Source organism: Notothenia rossii (assembly GCF_949606895.1).
Source record: "Notothenia rossii genome assembly, chromosome: 11".
In the NCBI taxonomy this organism is placed as follows: Eukaryota; Metazoa; Chordata; class Actinopteri; order Perciformes; family Nototheniidae; genus Notothenia; species Notothenia rossii.
The window spans coordinates 35,715,729-35,736,414 of NC_136910.1; the positions used below are offsets into that span (position 1 = coordinate 35,715,729).

A 20,686-nucleotide genomic window follows, 5' to 3' on the forward strand; every position below is an offset into this window, starting at 1 on the left:
CCTGTACGTAATAGAGAGGCGAAGTCCCTCCCCTTCCGGGAGCCTCCATGGGACCCCGGAAGCGGAAAATTATACATTGAAGTCAATTGAGAGAGAAAAGTTATCTTTTGATCCCGTTTGAATTGTGCCACGAATGACACATATGATGTTTGTCAATCTTAAACAATCATTTCCATGTAAAAAAAGTCACAGTTTGTCGTAAAACTGTTGAAATATAAGACTATGAAAAATACGCAACTAGAAAGACTACAAATCCCAAATGCATTCTGGGTCGCGTAAGTGATGTCATAGGCGATAATGCTCCAAGACTGGTTGCGATTCGTAAAGCAAAGAAGAAGGAGATCTCGCAATTAAAGCAAAGAAGAAGAAGAAGACTGGTTTATTCCCTCCAATAAATATAAGAGATTGCTCAAATAAATTCACTTTTACAAGATGCCTGTGTGCTTTGTACCAGGTTGTTATCACAAAAGTGATCATACCACTTGCTCGTTCTATCGCTTCCCGTCTGATGAAAGGACCAGGAGTCGTTGGACCAAACATATCAGGTAATATACATGTTTTTCATGGAACATAGTCAAGTTAGCTACCTAGCTAGTAGCGAGCATGTTAGTTAGCATTACATTACATTACTTAGCCTTGTCATTTGTATTAGCCTTAACATGAAGTAAACCAAAAATGTTAAACAGTAAGAGTAGTCATGATGGTAAGTGTTTTGTGAAACATTTGAAGAGTAGCCTATCGCCCCCTCCACCAGGTGCTAAGGGGGCGGGAGGTAGGCTAACGCCACATTAGTATCAGCGATCTTTTCTACTTAATGCTATCTGCACAAATGGTTAACATTGACCATTAAAAGATCAGGCAGTTCAGGGAGAGTCGAAGGAAGGAAGGAAGGCAGGCAGCTTTGCATGACATTCTTCTGGACGTGTTTCATTGTGATGATAGTGAGAGTGAGTCAATCTGTTTGTTGGAAAGACAGTAGTTGAGTGATTACTGAGAGAAAATTATTAAAAGAGATAATTATAATTCAGTGTTGTTACTTTAGTGTTGTTACTGACCTTTTTCTCTTTTATTTTTTCTTTACCTCACCTGTAACTGCTGAGACCCTGAAGAACATGCACACTGGACTGACCTGCTCTGGCAACCTGATTTCCACTGTACGTAATAGTATTTGGTTATGGTATATTATTTATATACATCAAAGGCACAATGCACCCCCCAGAGACACACATGTATTGAGTGTGATATTTTGCATTGGTCATGTGAAATCATCTTTACATTCTAGAAAACTGTAGGAGCGGCAACTTCTTTTGAAATTGAATTTTTAATATCCGATAATAAAGTTGATCTGTTTTCTTTATTCTTCTCTCTTCCCAGTTCCTGCAGGTCCTGCTTGCTAATCAATATTCATATCTTTTTACACAATTACAAATAAAGTCAATGTATTGTATGACATGAAGTTGTGCTTCATTCTGAGTCAATAATAAATTCATTCTGCCTTCAACTGCAAAATTATTGTGGACTGCACCGACATCCATGTAGCTGCCCCCCAGTAAGATGAACCAAGCAAAGTTGACACTCAACATACAGCTGTGCTCTTAAGTTTACATGAAGAATTTGTGAAAAATATAAGTTTTAATGATGATTAGTAATTAATTATATAATTGTCTCATTGTAGACGAGCAGACAGGGAGCCAGATGAGAAAAGCAGAATATGCAGCTGCTTTTCCACATGGAAAAGAGAAAGGGCCAAGTGTATTTGAGTGGACAAAAGAGAAATCCCAAATACGAAAAATAAAATTATACAATTTACAGATATGTATACAAGTGAAAGCTTTAGCGCAAGTTCAATAAGGAAGACCTAACAATGAGTCACTTACACGTCACTCTATTGCTCTCTCCCCCCTCATTAAACATGTGGGCGTCACCCCTCAGCAGCCAATTGCTGCACACGTTAAAATCCTTAAAATGCCAGCTCTTCCTCCCTGTCAGTTGTCATTTCAGGCGACCACACGCAATGGTAGTACTACATACTCCTTCTTGCGAGAAAACTGTAAAGCAATATAGCTCAAGATGTCCAAATCGGACAATTCGGATTACGAACCTTCTCTGGAAGCCTTCGGTCCCGGTTCGGCTCCCTTCAGCGGATTATCATCAGAGGCAGACTTCCTCATCGCCCGGCTCCTGCAGCAGGGCATTCCCACAGCCCCAGGCCTCACTCTCTCTCAGCTCCGAGAGCTCTCGGACCAGGTCTCCGGCATAACTCCCCAGTCCGGGGCAGCAGCTCCAGTCAGCTCCCCGGAAAGATCAGGGCGAGGACGCGGCTGCAGCCGCGGAAGAAAAAGGGGCAGGAAGTCGAGCCCGCCAGGATCCCGTCCGCCTCCAAAATCCACCCCTTCCCAGGCTCGCCAGGCCGGGAGTGTCTCTAACACGCCCCTCATGGAGAGTAGCGTGGCCGGCTCCCTGCAATCCCTGGCGAGCTCCATGAGAGCTATCGATGCTCGCCTCCAGGCCCTGGAAGACTCAGTCACAGGAGCTCCAACTTCTGCTGCACTCAGAGCAGCGCTCTCTGCCTCAGTCCCGCCGGGGTTGCCGGGTCAGGGTGTCCCACGCATTCCAGCAGTAGCTCCCCCCTACTCTCTGGCTTCGGCCCTTCCAGCCCCCCCTTCAGCGAGGCCTTTCATTTCCCATGCCGCCAACATCTCCTCATGGCTTAGGTCGAAAATTCTTGAAAGGAAGGACGTCAATCTGCTCAGCCTTATTCTGCCCTCCCCGGAATGCGATAAAGCCATCGCCACAGGAGGAAATATCACCACCGTCTTTAAGGCCGCAGACCCCAGGCTCATCAGAGACATCAGCGTAGGGCAATTCATGGTCGCTTTCGGCATCTTCGGCGATGTTCTCTGCTCCGTCTACCCTGAGAGAAGAGTAGAATTAGATGCGTACATGGCCATTATTAGCGACATTAACATTAGATACGGGAAATCCGTCTTCTATCAGTACCACAAAAGCTTTTCAAGCAAAGCAGCGCTCCACCTAGCACATAGCAATATCCGCCTGGACTGGTCAGTGATGGACATTGAGCTGCTCGCGATGGCCACCGACGGCCAATCTGCTATCTCATGCAACAGCTGCGGAGCGCAGGGCCAGCTCATCGACAAAGAATTTCTCAAAGGATACATAATTGGTCCTTCTAGCTCCTCCCCCTTCTCAGTGTTCCGTTCAAATCCCATCGGAATAGCCACACGCAAATACTCCGGAAAAAAGAGGCTGATTTCGATCTGTCCGCTCCCCGCTCCGGCCCATTCTGCAGCGTCAATAGTATCATCCCTCCAGATCAGTTTTCCCTTCACTATGCCTCAGTGGTTAATGCAATAAAAAGGATCAAGTTCACAGGGCACGGAGCTTGGCTCTCCAAAGCGGACATTACCGATGCCTTCAAAATCATCCCCATTCATCCGTCTCAGCGGAATTCGTTCGGTATTAAGTGGGAGTCCAAACTCTATTTTGCCGTTCGCCTGACTTTCGGGTGCAGAAGCAGCCCCTGCATTCTCAATTCCTTCTCGGAAGCGCCCTGCTGGATCCTGCTGAACATCGTCAGAATCCCCTCCGTCCTTCACCTACTGGACGACTTCCTCCTCATAGATCCGCCACAGGACAGCTCAGGGATCTCACTGGCCAAGCTTAAACATTGCTTTCAGGAGTTTGGCGTCCCTCTCTCCAAGGAGAAAACGCTAGGTCCCAACACATGCTTAGAGTTCTTAGGCATCATCCTCGACTCCATAGACATGAAGGCGTCCCTCCCCTCCGACAAATTGCAGCGCATCCGGGACATCACCAAGTCATACTACGAGCAACAAGTTATCACAAAACAACAGTTGCTCTCCCTTCTCGGACACCTCAACTTCGCCATGCGCGTCATCCCCCAGGGGCGCTCGTTCATCTCCCGCCTCCTGGACGCAGCATCGGCGGTCAACAACCTCCATGACTGCGTCTTCCTAGACGAAGGCTGCTGCTCAGACCTACGTTCCTGGTCCCTCCTGCTCGCCCACTGGAACGGAGTTACTTTCTTTTACGATGACCTTGTGTGTTCCTCCGACTCAATGAGGCTTTTCACGGATGCCGCCCCATCCGCGGGTTTTAGGGGGGTTTCTTCAGGGAGAAAGAGAAGCTCAAGTAAGATGATAGAAGACAGTCTAATCCCCCAACCAAGCACATCAGCATCTATGTCTCACTGTGGCGTAATCGAACTGCTGATTGGGCTAGTCCTATATCATGGGTCATGTTTCAGTATTTACCTAAGCAAACATTATTTCATGCTGCTCATATTGCACTTCATATTCTTGGTTTCATGCTCATATGGCTCATGTTAAGCAGGGTATTACATTCATGCATCATTGTACCCAAGCAACAGCTGCATCACATTGTCTACATCTCCCTCTTCGCCGGGCATCGGCTCGTGCCGGCTATCCAAGATCTCTCAGTTTACCTATGGTAAACATGCATATAACTGGTGGTGGTGTCTTAAGAGCATTTCAGGGCTCGTCCAGGATAGGTGCAGCAAACCTGCCGCAATGAAGGGAATTCTTCCTCTTCCCTACAACGACTGGACGGCGGTCCTTCTCTGCCTTCACATCCTACACTCGCCCGGACATCAGCGCCGTGCTGGCCATCCAACGATCTCTCAGACCCTAACTACGGTATTTATGCATATAACTGGTGGTGGTTCATAACACGTTTACAAGTATATATGTTCATTATGGTATCGGATTTCAAACTGCATCCCTGTCCTAGTCCGCGGGCTCCCGCCCACAGGCAATAATGTCTCGTCTCACGTTGCATCTACACGTCACGGGCTACATTCTCCTGCACGCAGGTATCTAATCCCAGGCCTGTGCTCAAATGCATACCCTGCGACGTCAGGTCATAAGAAGAAGAGAGGAAAAGAAAGAGAGAGAAAAGAAAGAAGAGACAGTAAAAGAGAAAGAAGAAGGGACCGTGTGTCCCCGTAGACTCCGGTCTGTGCTCAATGTGCCTGTGTAAAAATGTATACCCTGCGACGTCAGGTTGTAAGAAGAGGAGAGGAAAAGAAAAGAGAGAGAAAAGAAAGAAGAGAGTAAAAGAGAAGAAGAAGGGACCGTGTATCCCCGTAGACTTCGGTCTTGTGGACTGCGGGTCCCCGTAGACTTCGGTCTCGTGGACTGTGGGCCACCGTAAACTTCGGTTTCCGTTATAAACAAGATCCCTGCTTTGGCAGGACGTTCAACCTTCGTGGCGGCGTAGTAGCCAGGCAGGCGACCCTCAGGTCGTTTTCAGATAAGACCGGCACTGATTTGGGCAGTCAGAGTCTCAGCATGACCCGTAAGCTCCAGCAGTGATTCCGGCCCCCTGCCCCATACATATATGAATCTATTATTTCTTCCCCAGATCACCACAGTCACCCTACAAGGTAAGAAACTCAGTTCATCTCAGTATTCCATACTTCACTGGTTTTGGGGATTTTCATCGGAGCGGTTCTTTCCCTCCCGAATGATTATCCTGCAAACCGGGGCCAATCGCCAAACACAATTCCATTCTCCTGTTGTATTATCATGGCAATCATTTCATTTACGTGACTTCTAACAATAAATATGTATTCCATACATCAAGTCTCTCCGGTTTGAAATGAAAGCTTTAGCGCAAGTTCAATAAGGAAGACCTAACAATGAGTCACTTACACGTCACTCTATTGCTCTCTCCCCCCTCATTAAACATGTGGGCGTCACCCCTCAGCAGCCAATTGCTGCACACGTTAAAATCCTTAAAATGCCTGCTCTTCCTCCCTGTCAGTTGTCATTTCAGGGGTTCACACGCAACCCTCCTCCACCCCTCTCGCCTCCCGTCTCCTCCAGGACAAAGCTAACCTTCCTCCTCCAGACCGGTCCCACCTACTTATCACCACCACCAGTGTCTAGACCCCGGGGATTTTCATCGGAGCGGTTCTTTCCCTCCCGAATGATTATCCTGCAAACCGGGGCCTAATCGCCAAACACCATTCCATTCTCCTGTTGTATTATCATGGCAATCATTTCATTTACATGACGTGTAACAATAAATATGTATTCCATACATCACGTCTCTCCAGTTTGAAATATATATATCCTATATCAGGGGTGGGGAACCTCCGGCCCCCGGGCCGTATACGGCCCGTGAGACCATTTGGCACGGCCCTCGAGGTGATTTATAAACACACGCAAAAAGGAAAAAAATGAAAGAAATCTAGACCGCAAAAAAATGAAACAAGCGAGTGCCTGTTTTTCCTGGCCAAGGTCAGGGTCCTTGAACGCAACACGGGCCTAACGTGTCATCACGTGGTAATTATGTCTCGTCTGACAGAGGTGTAGTGCTGACGGAGAGCACCAGAACACTGCTCCGGCACTTCCAAAAATGGCAATAGCCTACCCATAAGGAGCCGTACACATGCCGCAGTTGTTGCGTGGCTGTGTCTTTAGTTGAAAGCCCAGTGGCGATCTGTTCATCTGTCATACTGATCATACAGTCAATAACTTAGTTGTTATTAGCATCTGGCTATGCTAATGAATATAAGAAGCTTTTTCTACAACCACTGAGGTAAAGGCACACCTTTATATGATCATTATAGTTATTATAAAAAAATAAGATAATAAAGTAAACTGGTATAAAATACTATATGACAGTAAAATAAAGTTGTTATTAATAAACAAGAATACAGTTTGAAAGGGGAGTGATTTGTAAAATATCCATAAAGAAAAATAAAACGGCTTACAGTTCTGTTTCATATGGGTGTTGAGAGATGTATCCATAGATCTCCTAATGTTGCTCTCAAAGTGCACCAGATTGATGCTTTTAACTTCAACATTAAAAAAAAAAATCTTCCCGGGGGAGCATGCCCCCCGGACCCCCGTAGAGGAGGTTAGGTCCTCCCTCACTTAAATCATGTCCACATGGATAGGAAACTAAATACATTTGCTCACATCTTGTGTCCATATCTTTCTGTTTTGGTGGTCATGTCACAACCGTGCACGTGCATGAATGCGCGAGTCATGGTAAGATATCTGGATTAAGAGGTTGCTTTTTCTTTGCACAGCATGAAAGAAAGGCCAAATGAATGTGCTGTGATTTTAGTTTTTTTTAAGCAGAGGTCAATAATTTGTACGGCCCTCGGAGGATGTTGAAAAAATTGAAATGGCCCTTGAGAGGGAAAAGGTTCCCCACCCCTGTCCTATACTGTATACACCATCATGTATAATGATGGTGTATGATGTAGAAGGAAGTGTGGTAGATAACAAGTAAATATAGAGTTAAATACAGATCCATGTTACAGCAAACGATGGAATAACTAAGAAGCACGCAGTATAATAATAATTACATGCAACAATTAAATAACTGCTCAGCATCTCCACCACAATCCCAATATGCTGTGTCCTGTTTTCCTCCCCTCTGCATAACACCCTATCACACATACGAAACACAACGCAGAGTCCGAGGGTGTTAAGAGTATGTTTATTTAAATGTACTCCTCTCTACTGGCCAACACAGGGAGCATATGCTCGGTGTAGAATTGTTCCAGGAGGAGGAGATTTCCATGCCATGCAGGGTCTTTGGGGATGGGGATGATGATCGCCTCCTTCGTGGTCCACAGTAGCAGAGACTCCGGTCTGTGATGTGCAGCTGTTATATAATATACAATACATTTTTGAAAAACATTTGATCAACAAAAAAGGATTTGGTCAGGATCTAGAGTCAGTGTGTAGTTTATTAATTAATCAATGCTCTCTACATTAGGAAAACACATACCAGTGTACCAGAGGGAGTCACAAACAGCTGTGCCTAGATAACCAAACAAATTGACAAGATAACCAAAATCCTTGAATCTACACACAGCAAATAAACTCAAATGACACAACGAGATGTAAAAAGGAGATCACACATATAGTCGATATAAAACTGGCCGCTTCAATCTGAAGAGCAACTAAAACAAAACACGTGAGTGTATCTTGTTCTTGTGAACACTAATGTTATCCACAGCATACACAGAGAACACGAAGTTCTTAAGGAGAAAAAAGTTGCTAAAACAAAACACGTTGGTGTACCTTGTTAGCTAATGTTAGCTAGCTGACATTAAAGAGCTTACTAAATGCTTTTAGCACCTGTTAGTGGGCTTAGTATATGATAGAGGCTGCATTTGTATTGTGAAATGTGCCATTTGTTTTTTTTATTATCAATGTATTTTTTAATACATCACGATTATAACAGCATACAAATGTTGTCAGTTAGTAACGATCGTTCGTAGCTCTGGAAACAACAACTTCGGTCATTTCCGGCGGTGACGTCATGAGTAGAACACAGCTGAGCAGAACACAGCTGAGTCACCATTGTTTAAATGCCTTGAAGCGGCAAATATTAAAACAAAGGATGCACAACAACAAAACGCGAAGAATAATCGGCTAGCGATGTGTGGTATGGGGATGTGGGGCCGTCTCCAAATCTGGCTATGGGATGTTTTTGTGGCCAAAAAATTATCAAATGTTGCGTATATGGACCAAACAAGTGTGTCGTACGAGGGCGGACTTTGCTGGTCCAGGTAATCCGGGGTCGATGAAACCTACAATTTGTGGGCAACACTTTGAAAGATCGTGTTTTGACCAGTCCACAATGCTCGCTAAGGAAATTGGATTAAAAAATAATTTCAAACTGAACAAAGATGCTGTTCCAACAATACTGCCAAGACCCCAAATGCCAGCACAAGCCACCACGCCGATTCCTACACGTCCCCCGATGCAGAGTCCTCCACTAAAGAGACGGCGAAATGCATTCGCCAAAAGGGAGAGAGCGAAGGTAAGCTGCGCTACTTGCTTTAAGCATAAAGCCTGAATCCAAATGACATGTCAAATCTCACACATTTATGAGTTGATGAAGTCATGATGCCATATATGATTGCATGCACTTTGCCCACAGCATTTATAGTAAAAGTATACCTCATAGGCCTAAAACCGCTTCAAATTATGAAAAATGTCAATATTATGACATAGGTATTGGAAACTTTGTTCAATGAAGCCACTGACAGAACTGAGGATAGCGACAATACAATTTGTATCTTCATCACATGTATGTACATAATTCATATATTTAATTGTTTGATTTTATAGCATTGCTCTCTCAATCAATTCAACCACATGTTGTATTATGAATGTTATTAGATATTATATTATGTATAAACTTGTGTTACCTTATTTACTAACGGTATCTCCGTAGTAAAACCGTAGTTTCGGGTTTCTGACTTGGCTCGTTGCCAGTCGGTGACCACCTGCCCAGACATTTCGAGGGGAAAAAGCATGAAAACGGGGCTTCGGGTGCCGTGGGAAGAACCTCCGTGTATTCACGTTCTTCACAGTAATCAGTTACATTGACACTGTATTGGATAGGCCTACAGACCAGCGCCATATAGATAGAACACAGACTACGGGGCTATTGATAGGTTGTCAATCTTATGTTTTTGAAAGTAGTCTAATACATTAACTGAAGGGGCTGGGCCGGGAGAGGGCGAGGCCTGCGTCAGAGGTCCACTCATCAGACAAGCTCCCTGAGAAAACCGTCATGAAAAAGTTTAGCAATGTTACGACTAGCATAATTTGCCCACGGCTGTGATTGACAACCTGGACAGCCAGTTAGAAGCTAGAATGCCAACCTAGAGAGCCAATCAGAACCTAGAACGGGCTGCAGGGCTGGCCAGACTATTATATTGTGCATAAAGTTAGATGCATTAGGATAGTCATATGCTCATGATATTCCAAGTTAAATTATATAATATTATCATTTAAAATAATAATATTCAATAATATTCAATAATAAGGACAGAGATTTGTGGCCAATTCACTATTGCATTTATTTTATAGGCCTGAATTAGACAAGCAGTTCCTTTCCGAATTTTGATATTGATATAATATTGGTAATTTAATTGATTGCTGATGTTCTTCTTATGCAGTTGACCCTGAGGAAAATGAGACAGCTGCAGTTATGGCTTGACTCTGGGGAATCTAGCCATAACAGTATATTAGCATGGATGTATAATTTATCTGTAGGCTACAAGGGTGGTCCGCACGCGTGGGCCGGTGCGTCTGAACGTCCCGGGCTGAATTTGTGTCCCAGTCCGCCCATGCTTTCGTATCTCTCTTCATACCTTCGCACTTCGCCTTGGCCATCACATTTTACACACACACAGACTCCAAAACCCACAACCCCTTGCGGCTGCTACTCTTGAAGTGACAGGCCAAGCCTGTAACACTTTCAATACAATTTCAAGCTAGTTTCAAAAATGTTTTGTAAAGTTGTGCTGTGTTTTGTACATTTCAGAATGAAATTGATGTGCAAACGGACCCCCCTCCACGAATACACCACAAGTCCATGCAGGCACGACCACGTTTCAGGTCAGCTGGACAGCAAGTTCGAATCCATGTTGGTTGTTCCAAAGGTCAGTATCATAATATTTAAATATTGATATGTAAGATACAAATACACATACATGTAACATGCGTATATATATTATATATAATATTGTATATAATATTTTCAGGAATTTAAGTCAAACCAACTGGGTGTACTGTTGGGACACAAACACATGATGACACAAGTACTGTGGATGCTGGGATTCAGTGCAACCTGCAGCTAAACCTCCCTGAAAGGGACATAATTGATGAGGAAAAAGAGCTTGAGGCCGACAATAGCCAACATGAAGAGGATAATCAAAATGATCATCTTTATAGCCCATCAGACGTGGAATCTGATTCGTCAACTGATGAGTATTGTCTTGTCATGTTTTTTAAATGTTGCTACATTATCATTATGCACGGTCGGATCCAGCCATTTATTGCAGACTTGATCCTTTTACTCTCTGTCCATTTCACAGGGACAGTGACAACCAGGACGACAATGATCCTCTTAGGAGTAAGCTTCTGCTTGTGTTCATGTCTTCCCTGATGTCACTATTCACCCATTGTCTGATGTGTAAAGAGAACTCGCCAGGTCGCCTTCGGAGAACAATGGGCACATTTGTGGAAATCGATCAAAACTGCAAACATTGTGGTTTTCAAAGGTAATATTTTTAAATGATGACCATGCGAAATATGTATTCGAGAATGATATTTGTGGCCATGATTGACAGGTGGTCCTATTCATGAGATACTCATACAGGTTGTATAGTATGATAGAAGAATTGAATGAATATATTTTTCTCACAGGTCATGGCAGAATCAACCTTTAATTGATAAAACTCCTGCTGGAAATCTGCTGTTGTCAGCAGGAATTCTTTTTGCGGGTACATCACCAACAAAAGTGATGAGGGTACTGAAGTCCATCAACTGCTACACCATCACAACAAGGACATTTCTGAATCATCAGAAGAAATTCCTTCAACCTGCAATCAAGACAGTCTGGACCAAGAATCGGAACAACATTGTGCAGAAACTGAAGGAGACGAACAAACACAAAGAACTGGTGTTAGGAGGGGATGGACGCTATGATAGCCCTGGTCACTGTGCCAAGTATGGATCCTATACCATACAAGACCTCACAATAAACAAGGTGTTGGATGTTCAATTAGTGCAGGTCAGTATTAGTGAATGTATCCTATGTTATGAATAGCCTCCTCCAAATACTTTATAGCCAAACACAGCTGAGAATATTTTCTATCGAACCCAAGACAATATAATTTCAGGAGTGTTTTTTTTTGGCCGATGCATTTCAAGCTCAAAGCATTAACCATGTTCACAAATATGACCGCTGAAAATCAAATGCTCTATGATAGCCATCTTTATAAAATATTATGTGTGTTCTGAATGTATTTCCAGAGTAATGAAGTCCCTTCAAGTGTCCACATGGAAAAAGAGGGGCTTGTGCGATGTGTCCAGTTCTTGGAGAGTGAAAACCTCGTCATGAAGACAATTGTGACAGACAGACACACACAGATCAACAAATGGCTGAAGGAAAACCAAGAACATGTGGACCATCGGTTCGACGTTTGGCACCTTGCAAAAAGTAGGTTAATTTTTTTAACAATAGTAGAATTAAAATCCTCCAATATAAAAAAATACTGAACTTTCTATTTTATAGACCTAAAAAAAAACTGGTAAAGCTTGCAAAGGACAAGCAATGTACCGATATTGGGGAATGGATACAATCCATTCTGAACCATTTGTATTGGTGTGCCGTATCAACTCCGGATGGAAATGGAGAAATGATTGCTGAAAAATGGCTGTCCCTCAACAACCACATTATAAACATTCACAACAAACATGGCAGAGTGTTCGAGAAATGTGCCCATGGTCGGCTGCCTGCAGCTCAGAACCGCAAGAAAAAATGGCTCAAAGCAGGTAATAATATTTTCTACGACAATGGAACACTCATCAAATGTTGTGTTGGAATGTTTTTGTGTCTTCAGTAAAGAAAAATGATATGCAGTGAAGAACTAATATTTTTTCTATTATCGTATATCCTATATCCTTTTTTGATTGTGTATTTTCAGATTCAGTGCCATCACTAAAGCTGAATAAAGTTGTCAGCCAGAAATCTTTTGTCAGAGATGTCAAGAAGATGTCACCTTCACAGCAAACCTACGGGGTGGAAGTATACCACAGTATAGTCAACCAGTTTGCCCCAAAGATGTATGCATACTCGTACACTTGCATATATTGCAGGTAAAGTATAATATGAATCTCATCAGAAAATACTAGAGACTTCAATTTTATTTGCTTATTTATCTATTTGCCAAGTTCTTCTTTTTTGGGGGTTTCCCCTCTCCTGTAGTGAGATCTATGGGTTTGTTTGCATGTAAATGGCCAGCAAATGCTAAAAAACCTATGAAATCTCTCACTCTCTATCTCTCTCTATACAATAAATGTATTTATTTTGTAGGTTGATCCTAGCAGCACTGCACTACAACGAGAACTCTGGCAGGAAGCATGCCAAAACCAGTACAGGACAACTCCAATACACTGTGAAATTCCCCAAAGCAAAGAAAGGTGGTCATGTAGTTAGACGTGTGAATACAGCAGCTACATATGGTAAGAAAGTGAAAGTGAGAGAATAATAACATTAATTATACCGTTTTACCAAATTAATGAAAAACATTCAATCTTGGACAACATTATTGTGTAAATATTGAAAATTGAGCTATGTGAGAATGTAGTGTACAGTTTCAACTACAATGATTAATTATGCAAAGTGCCTCAGGGCATGCTATGCATAATCGGGGGACTAGAAAATATAGTATATCATTCTTGATTATAAAACATCTTTTTTGCAGAGTATGTTACCGAACTCTTGACCGAGACTCTACGCTTGTGCGAAAACAATGTCGATGAGGAACCTTTCGATGTCCCAGATCCACTCAGCAGTCGATGGGAAAAACCAGACAAGAGAGAGGCTGTTGCGCTGTTTAGAAGCAGATTTAATCACTGAACTGACAATCAGTTTTGTTATTGACTCTAATCAAGTGCTGGATACTTGAAAGACGTGTAGATGTCAGATGGAAACGTCGCCTGGATCTTTTTAATGGCAGTGGGATTCTGTGGTTCTTACCAAGTATTCCCCAGCAAAATCTGACAAGCTGGCGGTATGCCACATAGCGATACATTCTGTAAAATACAAGATCATAAATGTCAATGGTAATCACTTCAACCTTATTTGCTTATTTATCTATTTATTCTGTAACTTTGCCAGAGTGACCCAAAAATAATAACCCCAAAAAAATGACTTCCCAAAAATACATCAAATTTCTGAGCTCTACAAATTTGTGAACACAAGTAACTTACTCATTACGTGGCTGATCACCTGCTTGTTGTCTGTCCCTCTTTGAATAATGATGGTAGGCTGTCTGCAACACCCAAACATCCAGACAATTTGATTGGAATCCTGGGTGATCTATTACACAGGTTATGTTTGCACCATCTCCCTCATATTCATTGAATTCCTCCATTTTGGCCACCATGACATCCTTTTCTTGGCAGCATTGGCACTCTTCAATTGTTTCCATGATTGTACATTTTTCACATGTACACCTAAAAGTACAAAAGATAGTTGAGAAATAATTGCATTTTTAGGAGGAGACCTACTTCTGTGGTGAGTTCTAAGCCTAGCAGAGTGTGATGCAGTTAACTGAGCCAAGTGTCTATGAATTATAATCAAATGTATACCAGTAAATGGTAAATGGACTGTACTTATATAGCTGCTATGTATTATTATTTATTTACTATATATGAACATCTCTATGAATTATAATCAAATGTATACCAGTCTGTGTTCTGTTGCCTGAGCAAATGTGTCTGCTATGTATTATTATTTATTTACTATATATGAACATCTCTATGAATTATAATCAAATGTATACCAGTCTGTGTTCTGTTGCCTGAGCCAATGTGCCTGCTATGTATTATTATTTATTTACTATATATGAACATCTCTATGAATTATAATCAAATGTATACCAGTCTGTGTTCTGTTGCCTGAGCCAATGTGCCTGCTATGTATTATTATTTATTTACTATATATGAACATCTCTATGAATTATAATCACATGTATTCCAGTCTGTGTTCTGTTGCCTGTGCCAAGTGTACCTGCTATTTATTATTATTTATTTACTATTTATTGAGAATCTCTATGAATTAAAGTCAAATGTACAGTATACCAGTCTGTGTTCTGTTGCCGCACCGGATCTCCGCCAAATCCAGGATCATCGTCCCCCTGTTTAACGTTAAACAATGCACTAATATTACTCACTGAAACCTTGTAAAGCCGGTCCCGCATGCTGGCTCTTACAGAACTCACTAACTCCCTTTTCGTGTATGTACAGCTCTCAACATGCCCAGACTTGTAGTGATTTTCAACTCGTTTTATACTTTTTCACCTCATTCTGAAAGAAACAGGTGAAATTTGCTAACGTGACGGCCATCTTTGTGATGGTGACGCGTATTGTGCGAGACCAGAGACCTGTAGTTCACTGAGCGGTTTCACACCTAAAACATTTGTAACTTCACTGTTTTACGAGACATTTTTATTTTTTTGACTTGCAAAATGTTCTTTTAATTTGACAAACATCATATGTGTCATTCGTGGCGCAATTCAAACGGGATCAAAAGATGACTTTTCTCTCTCCATTGACTTCAATGTATAATTTTCCGCTTCCGGGGTCCCATGGTTCGGAAGTAGATGGGCGGGACTTCGCCTCTCTATAGGGTGACGGGGAGGGGCCCTGACCGTCCGTCAATATGTGACGGGTTGGGAGTGAGAACGTGTTGCTCGCAGAGACGGCATTTAACCCTTCACATTCCAACAGAAACTGAACAGGCAGATTCGAAGGATTTATTTCTTTGGACATTTTATTTTAAATACAATTAAATCAAGTTATTTTGGTAAAACTAATGAAAAATGTAACAACAAAAAAATATAAAAAATAATATTTAAAAAAAATGTTTTTTTTTTTTTTATGTTTTCAAATATTATTTTTTAGAATATCTTAGGCCCTCACTGAGGGCCTAGAGGGCCCTGACGGCTCGCCACTGCCTAAACGGCTTGTTGGAGCTCCTGCCTGTGAGCCCAGTGTGCTCTGATTAGTCGGGACGTTGCGAGGCTCTTTGCTGCTCGCTGCTGCGAGGAGCGGACAGGTTTCCGGGTCGTCGATACAGCGAGACACAGTGAAAATCATCCTGAGCACACACAAGCCCTCACAGCCGAAGTAAAAACAATAAGTGTGTTAGATATTGAGCAAGAAAAAGGGTTATAACGCTGTGAGAATGGGTCTGCGGAGAGCATTTCTCCGCCATCCCAACTCGTCTATTACCAGCGTTGAGGGAGCTCTATGCAAGTCAATGGGGACTCCCTGTTAGATAGCCAAGGGAACCTGGTGAGCAGTATTATTCATCCCGCTTTCATCTCATTAGTATGCATAAAAAAGTGACAGGTCACACCTCCCCCCATTATGCAAATGAGCTAAGTCCCGCCTCCCCTTACATCGAGGTGTGAGATCTCAAGTAGGTGTGATATCACAAGTAGGTGTAGGAGGGGGTTGATGTGTATTCACAGGTGGTAAAAGCCCCCACTGTTGCGCCTTATGGTGTGTAATAAAAAATGTTTCAATCACATTAGTATGCATAAAAAGTGACAGGTGGGCCCGCCCCCAAGTGTGTGTGTGTGTGTGTGTGTGTGTGTGTGTGTGTGTGTGTGTGTGTGTGTGTGTGTGTGTGTGTGTGTGTGTGTGTGTGTGTGTGTGTGTGTGTGTGTGTGTGTGTGTGAGAATCAGTCACGGATGTCTTCACATGGAGATGAAGACTCCTGTCTCTTAACACCCAAGGTCCTGCAGTCGGCTGAGGCTGTAAAAGTCTAGAAAAAGCAGGTAGGAGGGGGTTGAGAGGAGACTCTGGGGTGTCAATATATCCAGACCAAAATATGCTGATTCAGAGCTGATCAGAACACAGAAAGGCTGAGAAATTCTTTTTAGTTTTTGTCTACTATCTACATGTTTGTAATGTATGTACATATTTTCAATGCCATCTCTCTCTGTTTCTGCTAATGTGTAAAATATACAAAATAACGTTTTATATACTTACTCTCTTGTTAAAAGGCGATGAAGTTTGCAGCGTAAGCCAGCCATCAGTGTTCTAGATTGTAAGGCTTTGCATACCTCAAAGAGTGTCTAAAAGTATCTTGGCAAGAGAAAAAAAAGCCAAAATTCGCCTAGGCCATTAAAAAGAAACGGAATTGCTGCTAAGAAATAAGTTCAAAAAGCTATGACTCCAGTGGAACACTGTTAGAGTCAAAAGTAACTCTCAATGTATTCAGACAGAGTATGCAGATTGGGGCCGATCAGAACAAAGAAAGCACCTTCCTCGTCAAAAGTTAGTCACACACTCCCTTACTGTCACCCTTACCTCGTCCTATGGCTGTCAGGCCTTTTGGTGTGTGTGTGTGTGTGTGTGTGTGTGTGTGTGTGTGTGTGTGTGTGTGTGTGTGTGTGTGTGTGTGTGTGTGTGTGTGTGTGTGTGTGTGTGTGTGTGTGTGTGTGTGTGTGTGTGTGTGTGTGTGTGTGTGTGTGTGTGTGTGTGTGTGTGTGTGTGTGTGTGTGTGTGAGCCTGGCCCTGCCCCCTCCTCCCCCCTTCCTGCCATCTTATCACTTGACAGAGGGGGGAGGGGTTCTCTCTAAAACAAAGTGTCTGTAAAGGTGGAGGGAGACTGTCTCCCCCCTTCCTGCCATCTCTCTCTCTGTTTCTGCTGATGTGTAAAATATACAAAATAATGTTTTATATACTTACTCTCTTGTTAAAAGGTGATGAAGTTTGCAGCGTAAGCCAGCCATCAGTGTTCTAGATTTAAGTTTTTGCATACCTCAAAGTGTGTCTAAAAGTATCTTGGCAAGAGAAAAAAAGCCAAAATCCGCCTAGGTCATTAAAAAGAAACCGAATTCCACGTTTTACAAATGAACAGACACAAATGCAGACTTGACTACTTGGCAGTTGATTAAAGCAGATGTGTCCTTTTTCATCTCTCAAAGGTTTGGGTCCTGTTCAACACTGGGTACAGAAATATATTCAATATACAGTCATTTGTACGTAAAGATTTTTTAAGTTTTCAGTGTTTCAGTGGTTTCAGTGTTTTCTGTGTTTCTGTGTTTCCATGTTTCTGTGTTTCTGTGGGGGTATAATACGCACGTTTCAATACACATGTAGCATACATCTTCACTGCTACCCTCCCCTTGTTATAATGAAGACAACAGTGCATGTGAAGGACTGTAATACACATATATCAGACACGCTCCCCTTGCTATAATGAAGACAACAGTTTTTAAAATGTAAAAAACACATTTTTTATTTTTTATTTAAAAATGTCCTATTTACATTTACATTTTTTCACACACAAAATCAATAGTTATACTGATTGTAACATCCCCAGGACCGTCTCCAGCTTAGAATTCCCCAGATTACTGGAAATATCATGATGGAGTTTTTTCACTTCAGTCAAAATATTCATGTGTATGCTGTTTTTGACACAAAGATGCATTACATCGACAAACAGAGCATACAATAAGAGCACATGATACACTTTTGATGTTTGTTTCCTTTCTTTGATAATGTTACAGAATGTTTCAGAAAATGAAGATTCCAGGACCACTTTAAATGTTTCGTTTACAATCGTTTCCCAATGACCAGGAATAGTACTGCCAGAACGAACGATATCCAAAATGTCTTCTAGTTTACAAACTTCAGCCATTCTGTTTACACGGGGATCACTATTCACTCTGTTTTCAATCGTCCTCATCACCACACTTATTAAAAGGGTATTGACTACATTCTGATCAATATATACCGAGCTTTTTGCATAGTAGTTCCCCATTTTTATTTTACTTTAAATTAAAAGTCAATGTATCGAAAAATAAAAAATCCCTGGCTTCAACCAACCGCAGGTTATTAGTCTTCTTCTTCTCCATCCAAGTCGGCATGGATCTTTTCAAGTCTCTCCTTGAGGCGTCAACAATTTTTGAGATTGTGCAGAAAAGCCTCCGAAGCGCCTTGGATCCTCCAATCATCCGTGAAAATTTCTTTATCAATAAGAATCTGGACGATCTCAGTAATGAAGTCGGTGAGCCAGAGTCTTTTCATTAACGCGTTGTAATTGTTTCCGAAGAAAAAATCGGGAATGTCATTCAGACAATCGTGTTGCCTCTGGCCGGGGTGACTGACTCGGCATCCGTTGCATATTTCTTCTCTGTACCGATGTATCACCCCCTCCACAATATCAACCAACACTGATTTCACTGTGTCCATAAACAGAGACGTCTTGGCCCAAGGAGCAAAATAAGCAGCAGTAGTATTGCAAGATTCGGGTGTCCAGAATGGTGGTGATGATGGTAGTCCAGGAGTTTGTTCCTGGCTGCAACTCGCGGGGGGAGACTTGGTTTTTCTCAGATCCATAGCTAGTTTTCAAACTGTCGTCTTAGTGGGGTCCTTAGTTTTAGATGCTTTGCTGAGTGGAGGGAGGGACTTATTGCGTTGAGTGGGGGGAGTCATCTGTAGAATTGAGAGTTTTTTCACCAGTATAATGTCCCTCACTGTTTGAGTCTTTTTTTTTAAAAGTTATTTTTCATCTATCATTTTTAACCAAGCAGCAAGAGGTCAAATTTAAGAATAAGTAATAGTTTGTCACGATTTTACGGGGAATAGTCAGAGCGCAATGTCACATCTTAAAGACAGCTTGAACTGGATAAATGGTTAGTATTCAAACATACCGTACGTTCTGCATGTTAGTATATCTGGCCAATTGGTTTAGACCAGGGGTAGCCAACACGGTGCCCGCGGGCACTCAGTCGCCCGCAGGGGCAACGTGAGTCGCCCGCCGGGCATGTTCTAAAAATAGCTCGCCAAGCAAATCCAAAACAAAAAAGGAAATGTAATTAAAATAATCTACTCTATGCATAAACGAAACCTAAATCATAGCGAACTCTATCTACTTACTACAACTCTACATCTATCTAACACCCCTCCTCCCCCACCCCCACAATGAATATCGACCAATCACGTTCTTGCTTGATTTGCGGGACCAGCGTTGCAGTTGGGAAGAAAAGCAATGTGGCACCTCCCTGCTGATTTTCCTTCTGGCAGAATCTACATAACACATCAGCCCCATTGAACAGCCTATCATGCCAGCCTATACAACACATGAGGAGCAGAGTTTTACTCTGTGTGTATTGTAACTTGCATATATATTTATTCCACTTGATGCACACACACGCATGGCGTAATCTCCACTGGGGACAGGGGGGACATGTCCCCCGCACTTTTCGAAATCCCGTTTGTGTCCTCCCACTTTACAAATATGTTTTCTTATTATTTTTTAACGCAACCCGTCATCGCCGAGGAGGAGCACACAGCCTCTGTGAACGAGCGAGAGAGCTAGGGAGAGAGAGAGAGAGAGAGAGAGAGCGAGCGAGAGAGAGAGAGAGCTAGGGAGAGCACACTTTTATCACTTTAATATAGATAAAGTAAGAAGTCATTCCAGTGTGTACTATAGGACAGTACAAAAAAACAGTTTAAAAGGGGAGTGATTAGTAAAATATGCATAAATAAAAAGAAAGAATGCTAATTAGGTAACATAAGATAAGAATAAACCAGTTTAAATTATTTGTTATTGGTTGTGATAATATTCTAAAGATGATTGGAGTATTGAAAAGTATACAGCTCCCTTTCATATGAGTGTTGAGAGCTGTATCCATAAATTCATTTTGAACTCAAAGTGCAGCAGATTGGTGCATTTCACTTCAACATTAAAAAAAAAAATCTTTTAGAGGAGGTGAGGACCCCCCTAGAAGATGTGAGATCCCCCCTGGAGGATGTGAGGCCCCCACTAGAGGATGTGGGGTCCACCCCCAAATAAAGCAGGTTAAAATTATTAAATTGCATACATTTTCTTTTAGTAAACACTGAAAATGGGTCCGACAGACCCAAACAGCACACAAAGGATAAAGGTAAGCATATAATATATAAATATAAAAATATATACACTGCAAAAAACAAAAAAAAGAGGAGTAAAAGTAGCCCCCGACTTGCTTTATTTTTTGAAAGTAGCCCTCATCCTAAAAAAGGTTGGTGACCCCTGGTTTAGACCCTACTGCGGAAGACGCATGCTCTC

At 42.2% G+C, this 20,686-nt stretch overlaps 2 protein-coding genes and 1 long non-coding RNA gene across 5 annotated transcripts; 2 read left to right on the plus strand and 1 right to left on the minus strand.

Moving 5' to 3' along the window:
* Positions 1 to 2,070: 2,070 nt before the first annotated feature.
* Positions 2,071 to 7,204, plus strand: LOC307025629 (uncharacterized protein; the record flags this gene model as incomplete). Of its 2 annotated transcripts, XM_079660445.1 has the most annotated exons (3): positions 2,071 to 4,697; positions 5,425 to 5,446; positions 5,827 to 7,204. In XM_079660445.1, the coding sequence occupies one exon, from the start codon at positions 2,071 to 2,073 to the stop codon at positions 3,373 to 3,375; it is 1,305 nt and encodes a 434-aa protein (XP_079516571.1). In that variant the 3' UTR covers positions 3,376 to 4,697; positions 5,425 to 5,446; positions 5,827 to 7,204. The 2 variants fall into 2 exon arrangements, with proteins under 2 accessions (XP_079516571.1, XP_079516570.1); XM_079660444.1 differs by having other exon boundaries at positions 5,425 to 7,204.
* A 1,261-nt stretch (positions 7,205 to 8,465) lies between these two features.
* On the plus strand, positions 8,466 to 14,693 carry LOC307025630 (uncharacterized protein). 2 transcript variants are annotated; one of them, XM_079660446.1, is made up of 10 exons: positions 8,466 to 8,853; positions 10,369 to 10,486; positions 10,589 to 10,814; positions 10,922 to 11,107; positions 11,253 to 11,619; positions 11,862 to 12,048; positions 12,124 to 12,383; positions 12,536 to 12,707; positions 12,925 to 13,073; positions 13,316 to 14,693. In XM_079660446.1, the coding sequence occupies exons 6-10, from the start codon at positions 11,987 to 11,989 to the stop codon at positions 13,468 to 13,470; spliced, it is 798 nt and encodes a 265-aa protein (XP_079516572.1). In that variant the 5' UTR covers positions 8,466 to 8,853; positions 10,369 to 10,486; positions 10,589 to 10,814; positions 10,922 to 11,107; positions 11,253 to 11,619; positions 11,862 to 11,986; the 3' UTR covers positions 13,471 to 14,693. The 2 variants fall into 2 exon arrangements, with proteins under 2 accessions (XP_079516572.1, XP_079516573.1); XM_079660447.1 differs by lacking the exons at positions 8,466 to 8,853; positions 10,369 to 10,486; positions 10,589 to 10,814; ... (1 more) ...; positions 11,253 to 11,619; positions 11,862 to 12,048 and having other exon boundaries at positions 12,062 to 12,383.
* LOC307025632 lies at positions 13,571 to 14,944 on the minus strand. Its single transcript, XR_013804219.1, has 2 exons — positions 14,697 to 14,944; positions 13,571 to 14,069 (listed from the first exon to the last, which is right to left on the minus strand). It is a non-coding gene; the product is annotated as an uncharacterized lncRNA (long non-coding RNA).
* Between the last annotated feature and the right edge of the window lie 5,742 nt (positions 14,945 to 20,686).

Coding starts and splice junctions, on each gene's coding strand:
- LOC307025630 (XM_079660446.1), top strand. CDS start 11,987: ATGGCTGAAGGAAAACCAAGAACATGTGGACCATCGGTTCGACGTTTG. Junction 12,708..12,924: donor TACACTTGCATATATTGCAG/GTAAAGTATAAT, acceptor TTTATTTTGTAG/GTTGATCCTAGCAGCACTGC. Junction 13,074..13,315: donor GAATACAGCAGCTACATATG/GTAAGAAAGTGA, acceptor TCTTTTTTGCAG/AGTATGTTACCGAACTCTTG.